The sequence below is a fragment of the Manis pentadactyla genome, chromosome 9, assembly GCF_030020395.1.
Source record: "Manis pentadactyla isolate mManPen7 chromosome 9, mManPen7.hap1, whole genome shotgun sequence".
NCBI classification, from domain to species: domain Eukaryota; kingdom Metazoa; phylum Chordata; class Mammalia; order Pholidota; family Manidae; genus Manis; species Manis pentadactyla.
Genome location: NC_080027.1, coordinates 73,920,781 through 73,934,335, shown reverse-complemented (window position 1 = coordinate 73,934,335; position 13,555 = coordinate 73,920,781). Strand labels below are relative to the sequence as shown.

General features: G+C 40.2%; 1 protein-coding gene across 2 annotated transcripts in view; it reads right to left on the bottom strand.

The window, feature by feature from the left end:
- The window catches only part of KIAA1549L (KIAA1549 like), a 280,028-nt gene that overhangs the window by 61,151 nt on the left and 205,322 nt on the right, over positions 1-13,555 (bottom strand). For both annotated transcript variants that reach the window (XM_036891807.2, XM_036891810.2), the window contains exon 12: positions 9,541-9,731. In XM_036891807.2, coding sequence (XP_036747702.2) covers positions 9,541-9,731 — 191 coding nt within the window. The remainder of the gene's footprint in view (positions 1-9,540; positions 9,732-13,555) is intronic.

Genomic DNA, 13,555 nt, shown 5'->3' with positions numbered 1-13,555 from the left:
CCATTTAACTAGAATAAGTGGAAAATAATTTCCATTCTTCCTGGCAGTGCTATTTTAATATCTTAATTTTAATAATTCTATTCATTTTTTTTCAGAGTCCTCTAAATAGGTGATAAGTAAGTTGTTAAATGCCTTTATTGTACTTGGCAAAGATCAGAATGAGAATAATCACTATCGGTAATACTACTTGCCAACCAACTCAGGTAACTCATCTGCTTCTCAGTATGTTTCAACTCTCCATGCTGGGGCAGACTGCTGGCATTATTGTCCCAATGTGTTCACACCTCCTTAGAACCAAGCTTTGGGTAATCCCCTCCCTCACTGACTCTGCACTTGGTGATGTGTCTCGCTTTGGTCAATCAGGCAGCAGAAAACATTATACAAGTTGAGTACTGCTTGCACTTTGGGGCTTGTTTCTTGCTGTTCTTGGATCCCGGCAGCCATCTTGTGAGAAAGCCAGGGCTAGCCTGCTGGAGGATGACAGCCCCGGTGCCACAAGGACCCAGTTACCCGGCCACCCAAACAAGGCTATCATCGACAAGCCAGCGCAGCTGACCTACCAGTGACTACAGATGCACGAGCGAGCCCAGCTGAGATCAGCCAAGCCTAGCTCAAACTGGAACCACCCCCCAGCTGAGCTCAGCCTAAACTACTGACCCACCAAAAAATCATGAGCTAAATAGATGGCTGTCGTTTTAAGTTGCTAAGTTTTGGAGTGGTTTGTTGTGCAGCAATAGATAACTAATCTACATGCCTTCAACTTTCTTTCCTGTACAAGCTGAAATCCAACCTCTGTTTCTCTGTACCTCTTTCTAAGGTGCTAAGAGCTCCTGGGGAAAAAACACATAGCTGTGCTGCTTAACTCAAATACAAAATTTGCGTATTTGATATGCATTTCCTCCTCCCTTCTCTTGGCATCTTGGATTCCTCTTGCTTTGCTCTTCTTATGCCTTTCTTCCAGATGCTTTTCAGTCTCCCTTGCTGATTCCTCATCACCTCACCTCTAATCCCTGCAATGTCCCAGGAGTCAATTCTTGGATCTCCTCTCCATCTATACTCTTCTAGATAATCCCATCTAGTCTTATAGCTTTAAATAACTTAACACCAACAACTCTTGCATCTATTCATTCATTCATTCATTTACTTATTTATTTTCTTGTTTTTAAATTTTGGTATCATTAATCTACAATTACATGAGGAATATTATGTTTACTAGACTCCCCTCATCATCAAGTCTCCCCAAATACCCCATTACAGTCACTGTCCATCAGTATAGTAAGATGCTATAGAATCACTACTTGTCTTCTCTGTGCTGTACAGCCCTCGCCGTGCCCCAGCCCCTACATTATGTCTGCTAATCATAAGGCCCCCTTTTTTTCCCCCTTATCCCTCCCTTCCCACCCATCCTCCCCAGTCCCTTTCCCTTTGGTAACTATTAGTTCATTCTTAGGTTCTGTGAGTCAGCTGCTGTTTTGCTCCTTCTGTTTTTTTTTTTTTATCTTATACTCCATGGATGAGTGAAATCATTTTATATTTGTCTTTCTCTGCCTGGCTTATTTCACTGAACATAATACCCTCTAGCTCCATCCATGTTGTTGCAAATGGTAGGATTTGTTTTCTTTTTATGGCTGAATAATATTCCATTGTGTATATGTACCACATCTTCTTTATTTATTCATCTACTGATGGACACTTAGGTTGCTTCCATTTCTTGGCTATTGTAAATAGTGCTGCAATAAACATAGGGGTGCATATGTGTTTTTCAAACTGGGCTGCTGCATTCTTAGGGTAAATTCCTAGGAGAGGAATTCCTGGGTCAAATGGTATTTCTATTTTTAGTTTTTTGAGGAACCTTCATATTGCTTTCCACAATGGTTGAACTAATTTACATTCCAACCAGCAGTGTAGGAGGGTTTCCCTTTCTCCACAACCTATCCAACATCTGTTGTTGTTTGTCTTTTGGATGGTAGCGATCCTTACTGGTGTGAGGTGATATCTCATTGTGGTTTTAATTTGCATTTCTCTGATGATGAGATATGTGGAACTTCTTTTCATATGTCTGTTGTCTGTTGGCCATATGAATTTCTTCTTTGGAGAAGTGTCTGTTCAGATCCTCTGCCCATTTTTTAATTGGATTATTTGCTTTTTGTTTGTTGAGGTGCATGAGCTCTTTATATATTTTGGATGTCAACCCTTTATCAGATCTGTCATTTATGAAAATATTCTCCCATACTGTAGGATGCGTTTTTGTTTTATTGGTGGTGTCCTTTGCTGTACAGAAGCTTTTCAGCTTGATATCATCCCACTTGTTTCATTTTTGCTTTTGTTTCCCTTGCCTGGGGAGATATGTTCATGAAGAAGTGGATCATGTTTATGTCCAAGAGATTTTTGCCTATGTTTTTACTAAGAGTTTTATGGTTTCATGACTTATATTCAGGTCTTTGATCTATTTTGAATTTACTTTTGTGTATGGGGTTAGACAATGATCCAGTTTCATTCTCTTACATGTAGCTGTCCAGTTTTGCCAACACCAGTTGTTGAAGAGGCTGTCATTTCCCCATTGTATGTCCATGGCTCCTTTATCATATATTAACTGACCATATATGTTTGGGTTAATATCTGGAGTCTCTGATCTGTTCCACTGGTCTGTGGGTCTGTTCTTGTGCCAGTACCAAATTGTCTTGATTACTGTGGCTTTATAGTACAGCTTGAAGTTGGGAAGCAAGATCCTCCCTGCTTTATTCTTCCTTCTCAGGATTGCTTTGGCTATTCTGGGTCATTTGTGGTTCCATATGAATTTAAAACTATTTGTTCCAGTTCATTGAGGAATGCTGTTGGTATTTTGATAGCGATTGCATTCAATCTGTAGATTGCTTTAGGCAGGATGGCCATTTTGACAATATTAATTCTTTGTAGCCAAGAGCATGGGATGAGTTTCCATTTGTTAGTGTCCTCTTTAATTTCTCTTAAGAGTGTCTTGTAATTTTCAGAGTATAGGTCTTTCATTTCCTTGATTAGGTTTATTCCTAGGTATTTTACTCTTTTTGATGCAATTATGAATGGAGTTGTTTTCCTGATTTCTCTTTCTGCTAGCTCATTGTTAGTGTATAGGAAAGCAACACATTTCTGTGTGTTAATTTTGTATCCTGCAACTTTGCTGTATTCCGATATCAGTTCTAGTAGTTTTGGGGTGGAGTCTTTAGGGTTTTTTATGTACAGTATCATGTCATCTGCAAATAGTGACAATTTAACTTCTTCTTTACCAATCTGGATTCCTTGTATTTCTTTGTTTTGTCTGATTGCCATGGTTAGGACCCCCCAGTACTATGTTGAATAACGGTGGGGAGAGGGGGGATCCCTGTCTTGTTCCTGATCTTAGTGTAAAAGCTTTCAGCTTCTCACTGTTAAGTATGATGTTGGCTGTGGGTTTGCCATATACCGTCATTATTATGTTGAGATACTTGCCCTCTATATCCATTTTGTTGAGAGTTTTTATCATGAATGGGTATTGAATTTTGTAGAATGCTTTTTAAGTGTCTATGGAGATGATCATGTGGTTTTTGTCCTTTTTGTTTATGTGGTGGATGATGTTGATGGATTTTTTAATGTTATACTATCCTTGCATCCCTGAGATGAATCCCACTTGATGATGGTGTATGATCCTCTTGATGTATTTTTGAATTCGGTTTGCTAATATTTTGTTGACTACTTTTGCATCTATGTTCATCAGGGACATTGGTCTGTAATTTTCTTTTTTGTGGGGTCTTTGCCTGGTTTTGGTATTAGAGTGATGCTGACTTCATAGAATGAGTTTGGAAGTATTCCCTCCTCTTCTATTTTTTTGGAAAACTTCAAGGAGAATGAGTGTTATGTCTTCTCTATATGTCTGATAAAATTCAGCAGTGAATCCATCTGGCCCAGGATTTTTGTTCCTGGGTAGTTTTTTGATTACCAATTCAATTTCTTTGCTGGTAATTGGTCTGTTTAGATTTTCTCTTTCTTCCTTGGTCAGTCTTGGAAGGTTGTATTTTTCTAGGAAGTTATCCATTTCTTCTATGTTTTCCACCTTGTTAGCATATAGATTTTCATAGCATTCTCTAATAATTCTTTGTATTTCTGTGGTGTCTGTAGTAGTTTTTCCTTTCTCATTCCTAATTCTGTTTATCTGTGTAGACTCTCTTTTTCTCTTAATAAGTCTGGCTAGTGGTTTATCAGTTTTGTTTATTTTCTCAAAGGACCAGCTCTTGGTTTCATTGATTTTTTCAATAGTTTTTTTCTTCTCAATTTTATTTATTTCTTCTCTGATTTTTATTATGTCTCTCCTTCTGCTGACTTTGGGCCTCATTTGTTCTTCTTTTTCCAGTTTCAATAATTGTGAATTTAGACTATTCATTTGGGATTGTTCTTTCTTCTTTAAATAGGCCTGGACTGCTCTATACTTTCCTCTTAGAACTGCCTTCGCTGCGTCCCACAGAAGTTGGGGCTTTGTGCTGTTGTTGTCATTTGTCTCCAAATATTGCTTGATCTCTGTTTTAATTTGGTCATTGATCCATTGATTATTTAGGAGCATGTTGTTAAGCCTCCATGTGTTTGTGAGTCTTTTTGCTTCCTTTGTACAATTTATTTCTAGTTTTATACCTTTGTGATCTGAGAAGTTGGTTGGTAGAATTTCAATCTTTTTTAATATACCGAGGCTCCTTTTGTGGCCTAGTATGTGGTCTATTCTGGAAAATGTTCCATATGCACTTGCGAAGAATGTGTATCCTGTTGCTTTTGGGTATAGAGTTCTGTAGATGTCTGTTAGGTCCATCTGTTCTAGTGTGTTGTTCAGTGCCTCTGTGTCCTTATTTATTTCTGTCTGGTGGATATGTCCTTTACAGTGAGTGGTGTGTTGAAGTCTCCTAGAATGATGCATTGCATTCAGTTTCCTCCTTTAGTTCTGTTAGTATTCATTTCACATATGTCGGTGCTCTTGTGTTGGGTGCATATATATTTATAATGGTCATATCCTCTTCTTGGACCGCCACCTTTATCATTATGTAATGTCCTTGTTTATCTCTTGTTACTTTCTTTGTTTTGAAGTCTATTTTGTCTGATACAAGTACCGCAACACCTACTTTTCTCTCCCTTTTCTTTGCATGAAATATCTTTTTCCATCCCTTCACTTTTAGTCTGTGTAGGTCTTTGAGTTTGAGGTGAGTCTCTTGTAAGCAGTATATAGATGGGTCTTTCTTTTTTATCCATTCTATTTCTCTGTGTCTTTTGATTAGTGCATTCAGTCCATTTACATTTATTGTGATTATCAAAATGTGTGCTTATTGCCAATGCAGGCTTTGGATTCGTGGTTACCAAAGGTTCAAGGGTAGCTTCTTTACTATCTAACTGTCTAACTTAACTCGCTTATTAAGCTATTATAAACACAGTGTAATGATTCTTTATTTCTCTCCCTTCTTATCTTCCTCCTCCATTCTTTATAAGTTAGGTGCTTTATTATGTACTCTTTTGTGTTTCCTTTGACTGCTTTTGTGAATAGTTGATTTTATTTTTTTGCCTTTAGTTAGTATTTGGTTGGTCTGCTTTCTTTGCTGTGATTTTATTTTCTCTGGTGGCATCTGTTTAGCTTTAGGAGTGCTTCCATGTAGAGCATTCCCTTTAAGATATCCTGTATAGGTGGTTTGTGGGAGGGATATTCCCTCAACTTTTGCTTGTCTGGGAATTGTTTAATCCCTCCTTCATATTTAAATGATAATCATGCTGGATACAGTATTCTTGGTTCATGGCCCTTCTGTATCATTGCATTAAATATATCATGCCATTCTCTTCTGGCCTGTAAGGTTTCTGTTGAGAAGTCTGATGATAGCCTGATGGATTTTCCTTTGTAGGAGATCTTTTTTCTCTCTGGCTGCCTTTAATACTCTGTCCTTGTCTTTGATCTTTGTCATTTTAATTATTATATTTCTTGGTGTTGTCCTCTGCGGGTGTCTTGTGTTGGGAGATCTGTGGGATTCCATGGTCTGAGAGACTATTTCCTCCCCCACTTTGGGGAAGTTTTCAGTAATTATTTCTTCAAAGACACTTTTTAGCCTTCTCTCTCTCTCTCTTCATCTTCTGGTACCCCTATAATGTGAATATTGTTCTGTTTGGATTGGTCACACAGTTCTCTTAGTATTCTTTCATTCCTGGATATCCTTTTATCTCTCTCTGCCTCAGCTTCTCTGTATTCCTGTTCTCTGATTTCTGTTCCATTAACAGTCTCTTGCACCTCATCCAGTCTGCTCTTAAGTCCTTCCAGAGATTGTTTCATTTCTGTAATCTCCTTCCTGCCTTCATCCCTTAGCTTTTGCATATTTCTCTGAAGGTCCATCAGCATCGTTATGACCTTTATTTTGAATTCTTTTTCAGAAATATTGGTTATATCTATCTCCCCAGGCCCTCTCTCTGTGATGTTGTCTGAGTGATTCTTGAGTGGACCAGATTCTTCTGCCTTTCATGGTGATAGAGGTAGTCGTAGGCAGGTGGAGCACATGTCAGCTCAGAGAACAAAGTCCCTTCCTGCTCGCTGGTCACCTTGCCCTTCTCCACTCCCTGTGTCGGTTACCTGCACACCAGGAGCAGCTTCTGTGTTAATTCCCTGAGCTGCTGTGGGCAGGGCCGCCCTCGGGGTAGTCCAGAGCCCTGTGTAGAGTGGCAGGCATGCCGGGTGTGTTCTCCTGCGAGAACAGCACCCCTTTGTGCCTTGCTCCAGGTTTCTCTGTCTGTGCTGGGCAGCTACGCACTGGCGGCAGCCTCTGTGTCTGTCTGGGTTAGCTGTACAATGGGAGGAGACTCTGGGTGGTTGCTGTGGTCCTGGCCACTCTCCAGCTGCTCTGCCACTGTGGCAGGTCAGCCGGTCTGCTTCTAGAGCCGGCTGCGGGGAGCAAATGGCAGGCTGCTTATTGCCATGAGGGGCTTCAAAGCTGCGTTGCCACCCAGGGGATTAGGGTGCCTGAAGTTCCTTAGGATTCCCAGCCTGCTGGGCTGAATGTGCCAGAACGATTCCATCCAGCTGTTAAGCCCCTGTCCCTCTAAGACTTTCAATAAAACACCCGTTTTTCCTTTGTCCCAGGGGAGCCAGCTGTGGGGACCTGCTCACAGTTTTTACTTTTCTGTTTCTCTAATATCCAGTACACCATGCAATGTGTGTCTATGCTCCTAGTGCAGACTACTACGACTGGTTATTTAGCAGTCCTGTGCTTCCACTCCCTCCCAATTCTGATTCTTTTCCTCCAGCCAGTGAGCTGGGGTGGAGGGAGTGCTCAGGTCCCGCCGGGGCATGGCTTTGTATCTTACCCTTTTCATGAGATGCTGAGTTCTTACAGATGTAGATGTAGCCTGGCTGTTGTACTGTATCTTCTGGTCTCTCTGTTAAGTGTAGTTGTATTTGTTGTATTTTCAAAAATATATATGGTTTTGGGAGGAGATTTCTGCCACCCTACTCATGCCACCTCAACTCTTACATTTGTATTTCTTCTCTGGATCTCTTCTTTGAACTCCAGACTCATAAGTTTAACTGAGTTCTCAACATCTCCACTTGCGTGTCTAATGGGCATCTCAAACTTAACACGACCACATCCAAACTCTTGATCTTCCCTTATCAACTTCTTCTCCAGTCTTCTCCAACAAAATAATTCACTCTCCCTATTGCCTTACCTCAGAACAATCTGTCAGCAAATCTTATCAGCTCTTCTTTCAACAAATCTCTGGAACCAATCACTTCTCACACCGCCGTCTCTCACCTGGACTACTGCAATAGCCTCCTCATGGATCTCGCTGCTTCTACTCTGTGTCTCCAGTCTATTTTCCACATAGCAGCCAGAGTGAGCCTTTAAAACTGCAAGTCATATCATGTCACTGTTTTTGTCAAAACCCACCCATGACTTTTGATTTTATTCACAATAAAATTCCAAGTTCTGGCTTTGATCTACTTAGCCTGATGTGATCAACTTCAAGCAGCTTCTACCACTTCCTCCCTAGGTCACACAGCTTCTTTTTGGCCTTCTTGCTCTTATTTAAACTTGTCAAGAAATTCCCCCCTCTGGGCTTTGCACATACTATTCCATCTGCTTGGAACATTCTTTCCCCAGATAGCCTTGAGGCTTACACATCTTTTCAAGCAGGTCTTTCTCAATTGTTACTTGACCAGAGAGGCGTTCCCTGACTTCCTAGCTAAACAGCATCATGTACCCTTCTCCACCACTCTGTCCTCTTGCCATGCGTTGGTTTGCTTCTTCATACCCATCATCATCTGACTTACTCTGTATCTATTTCTTTGTTTATTGTCTCTCTCTCCCCCACCAGATTATAAGCACCATGAGTGTGGGAACTCTGTCCCATTCACTGCAATACCCCCAATTCCTGATAAACAGCAAACAATTCATAAATAACTGCTAGGTGAAGGGAGGGAAGGAGGCAGGGAGTATGTAGCTTCTTCATCCTCCATTGGGATCTTAGCAAGAGAGAAGGGGCTTGGCAATGGCAGTGGGTTTAAGCAGCCAACAGAGCTTGCCATAGGGTGCATTACCTCTGTATAATGCTATTGCAAAGTCCTTACAACAAGTCTCCTGGCCTCTGGCCTAACCTCTGCTCTCTGTCATCCACATCACCACTGGAGTAGTCTTCCTAAAACACAGGCTAGACATCACTGTCTTCCTGATGAACTTTCAGTGGCTTCCTATTGCCTAGAGAATAAAGATCAGACCCTTAGCCTGACAGTTACGACTCCCCCCAATTTTGATCTATCTTCTGGTTTCATCCTTCTCAACATCCCAGCTGTTGTGAACTTCAAACTCCAGGGACAGTCACCCTGAAGGGACATACCCCTCTCCTCTCCCTGCTCTTTCAGGCTGGATGCCTTTATTTCTTCCCAACTATTGACATAGCACCACCCTTCCAGGCTCAGCTAAAATACAAGCTCCTCCACGAGGCATCTCCTCCATCAGGAGTAATTCATCCCCCTCTCTCCCACAGCACTTCATGCAGGCTCCACTATGGGCACCCATCCAGCACACCTATTTCAGCAATTTCTCTGTCTCTCCGTCCTGAGATCCTTGGGATCAGGAATCAGTCTTCAACCTTTCTGTAGTCTCCCCAATGCCTGTCAAAGTGCTCTGTTCATAGTAAAACTCAGATGGTTTTTGAACTAAAATCATAAACTATTGAGAAACTGCCAGATAAAATACCAGTATACTGAATCAAAGGCACTCTTTTTAGATAAGTTAGAAAATGTAATTTTGGCATCAGTGCCAAATTTGTTGTAATGAATGTAAGAGCTAAAACTCCAATATTGTGGCTGATGGGTGATTTAAAACCTTCAAGGTTGGCTCATAAGCAGCAGGCCTTGTGATTCCAGTATCTCTCTTAGTCTCCTTTCCAAATATTCAAAATGAGCATGCAGGAGAATTTTTAAAGAGAACAGTGGTATTAACCTGAGGGCTCAGCTGCTCTCACCATCAATCATTTCTCTTGCTGACATGAAGACGCAGAAGTGGACCCTGTGCCTACCTCTTTCTGGTTTCAGTGGACTTGGCTGTCTTGATGGTGCTTCCATCCTGGACGACATCCCTCTCCTGAGAGGCAGGAGCATCTCTAACAGGGAGTGGGAGGACCACTGTTTCCTGAGTCACAGGGACAACCTCCTCGTCCACCCCTTGCTGGCCCAGGTGCTGCTTGGCATAATCAAAGCCTTGCACGGGCTGCAAAGAGGAAACAGAATTGTAGTCATATTTCTGGCAAAGAGTGACTCTAATGACGGCTTTAAAAGAAGACAGGCGGGAAAGTGCATGTGACGGGACCTACTTTGCGTTCCTCTGAACAGTGGTTAACTAAAACTCCCATCATAATTTCTGTCTCTGCAAAATCAGAATCTGTTAATTCCACCTAGTTACAGAATCTCCATAGATAAGACCTACTCAGAAAAATGAATAGTGTAAACAAGATGCAAATATGTATGTGAGAATAAACTTCTTTCAAGGTTTTAGACCAATAATTTTAAGTCACTACATACTGCTAATTAGAAACTCTTAATTGATACGTTAAATAGGTCTCATATCACACCTCCTGCCAGGGGTATTTTGGCATCCCTCGACTCCACTTTATGTATAATAAGAGGTGTGTAACTTTGCTAAATCACTTGAATTCAGTTTTCCTATCTGAGAAATGAAGATAATCATATCTGCTTTATCTACACTACCCTTGAATATCAAAGGGGATCAGAGATCTGAAAACAGAGGGAAAGAAACATGCTACCACATGTGAAGCAGCACAATCATTAATAATAAAATGGAATTTATGGAATCACTCTTTAATCCAGACCTCGCCCTTAAGCAGACTGGCTCTCCTATAATTCATTACTGGGTAATTACCAAGCCTTTTATTACACAATGTCTGAAGTCCCAAGTGATCAGGGTAGCTGTGAGCAAAACCCAACAGACATCTATTAGTGGGTTAATAAAAAATCACCACTCATGTTTAAACAATTCCTGGGAGGGTCTCTATTCTGTTTTTTACCCCAAAGCAGCAAAATGCAGATTTGAGGTGGGAAAATAGAGTGGTTAAGAGCAGCAACTCCAAAAGCAGGATGCCTGGGTGTAAATCCTGGCTCACTGCTTATCAGCTAGGTGACCTTGGGTAAGTTACTGAAATTTTCTGCACATCAGTTTCTTCATCTGTAACATGAAGATGATATTAGGGTAAACAGGATCAAATGTGTATGTATGTGAGAGTGATTTTCAGTCACTCTCAAAGGGATGCTATGTGAATTAAATAAGTAAATCAAGTTCAACATTTAGTTAAGTACCTAGCACATGGTAGGTGCTCAATCTGTATTAGTCAATCTTCTTTGCCTTCCTATTACATCATAGTCCAGGTAAAATGGACATCAGTGACTTTTTTCAAGAAAATCTGTGGATAAAACTCAACTCCACCATTTGGGTTCTATCAGAATTTGATATAATTAGAAGATCCTCCATCAGCAGTAAATTCAGCTAAGAGATATAACAGTAAGGCTCCAGCCAGATTTAATGGTCTAGGACTATGACCCAAACCATCACATATTACTACCATGGAGTTTTATTGCTAAGTCCAGATAAACTTCCTTATTTCAAACTGTCTGTAGTTTTACCATGGCCAGTTCCCCAATTCCCTGGGAAACTCACTCTAGGAAGTGTGTTCACCCCTCCCTCTCCTCTGAGATACACAATCTGACCCATGTGCTAACCACTGCCATTCTATGCCAGCATCTGGGAATGGGCATCTGAAGTAGTGTTTATCTCTTTCCCTCCCCTGCTATGGTGCTATGTGAAACAGAATGGAGCCTTCAGATGGCTTGATAATGTTCCTAGTGCTGAATTGACTGCTCCTTCATCAACCAATAGTCACTAGCTGGATTCAACTGAAATGTTTCTGGAAACTGACCTTTGTTTTACTGTCTTCTGCCTTGGTCTTGTTGTTTCCATTCACTTCCTTTACAGACCCACAGTCAACAAGCTTCCAAAGTTATCTCCCTTGAAGCTACATCAGCTCATGTCACCCATCATTAAAAATGTTTCATGACACCCAAACTCCTTGGCAAGGCATTCAAGGCCTTTCACATTCTGGCTGAAGCCACCTGCCCAACCTCATCTGCTGTTGGTCCTTTTTCCATAACACCCCCATGCCCCATTATCTTATTCTGTTTTGCTCAAACTACAGTTAGTGAGCACTGGCTTTTGCCAGGTACTGTGCTTGGTGCTGTAGATATAAAGATTTGAAAAATCACTAGCCCCAGATTATTGGATTAAAATGGCAGAATAGGAAGGCAAGATGGAAACCTCCTTCCAAAAACCCATAAAAGAGGAAAATACAGCAAATGCAACTAGACCTGAAAATTAGCTGAAGACTGCAGAACAGATGCCTACACCTGAGGAAGAATCGAGGACCACACAGAAAAGGACCAGAAAGCATAGCAGAGACATTAATACAAAGGAAGAAACAGAATACCTGACAAAATAAACATGCAGAGGAGTTTGATCCAATCAAAACTACAAGACAGAACCCCAGAAAGAGGGCTAAATGAAACAGAGATCACTAATCTTCTTGATAAAGATTTCAAAATAAAAGTCATAAACATGCTCATGGATTTACAGAAAAGTATTCAAGATCTCAGGGAGGACTTCAACAAAGAGATAGAAAAGCTGAAAAAGAGCCACTCAGAGCTGAAGAATACAGTAACTGAAATGAATCATACAATGGAGGGATTTATAAGTAGATCAGATAATGTAGAGGAGATAATGTAGAGGTAAATGAAATGGAAATTAGAGAACAGGAAAACAAAGAAGCTGAGGAACTGAGAGAAAAAGGATCTCTAGGAAAGAAAGAATGATAAGTGAGCCATGTGACCAATCCAAACCAAACAATATTTGCATACTAGGGATACCAAAAGGAGAAGAGAAAGACAAAGGGATAGAAAGTCTCTTTAAGGAAATAATGGTTGAAAATTTCCTCAATCTGGGGAAGGAAATAGACCCTCAGGTTATGGAAGCACAGAGATCCCCTAACAAAAGGAATCTCAGCAAGACAACACCAAGACATATAATAATTAAAATGGCAAAGATCAAGGATAAAGGATAAAGAGAGACTGTTGAAAACATATAAAGAGAGAAAAAACGATTAATTATAAAGAAAATTCCATCAGGTTTTGAGCAGGCTTCCCAACAGAAACTCTTCAGGTCAGAAGGGAGTGACATGATATATTTAATGTACTGAAATAGAAAGACCTCCCACAAAGAATCCTCTCCTTGATGAGATTATCATTTAAATTTGAAGCAGGGATTAAACAATTTCCAGCTAAGCAAAAGTTGAAGGAATTTGCCACCACTCAGCCAGTCTTACATGATATGTTAAAGGGATTGCTATAGATGGAAATGACCCTAAGGCCACTAAATAGCTTTCACCAATAAAAATAAACCCACAGTAAAGGTAGTAGACCAAAGTACAAAATAAAAACAAAACAAAAGAAGCAAAATCAACTATACACAAAATCAGTCCAGGAATACACAGAAAGTGCAGATTATGACAACTAATACAAAAAATGTGGAGGAGGAAGATGAAGGGAAAAAAACCCCAGTACCTTTAGGTTGTGTTTGAAATAGAGTAATCAACAATTTAAGATAGACTATTATATAGTAAAGGAGCTATCCTTGAACCTGGTAACCACAAAACTAAAGCCTACAATAAATACACACACACAAACAAACAAACAAACAAACAAATAAATATTTAAAAGAGAGAAATCCAATTACAATACTACAGAAAATGATCAATAAAACAAGAGAAGAATATAAGAGAGGAAGAAAGGAACAGAGAGGGATATAAAAAAATAGCAGAAACAATTAATAAAATGGCAATAAGTACATATCTATTAATAATCACCTTAAATATAAATGGATGGAATGCACCAATCAAAAGACATAGAGTAGCAGAATGGATAAGGAAACAAGATGCACCTATATGTTGCCTAAAGAGACTCATTTCAGACCCA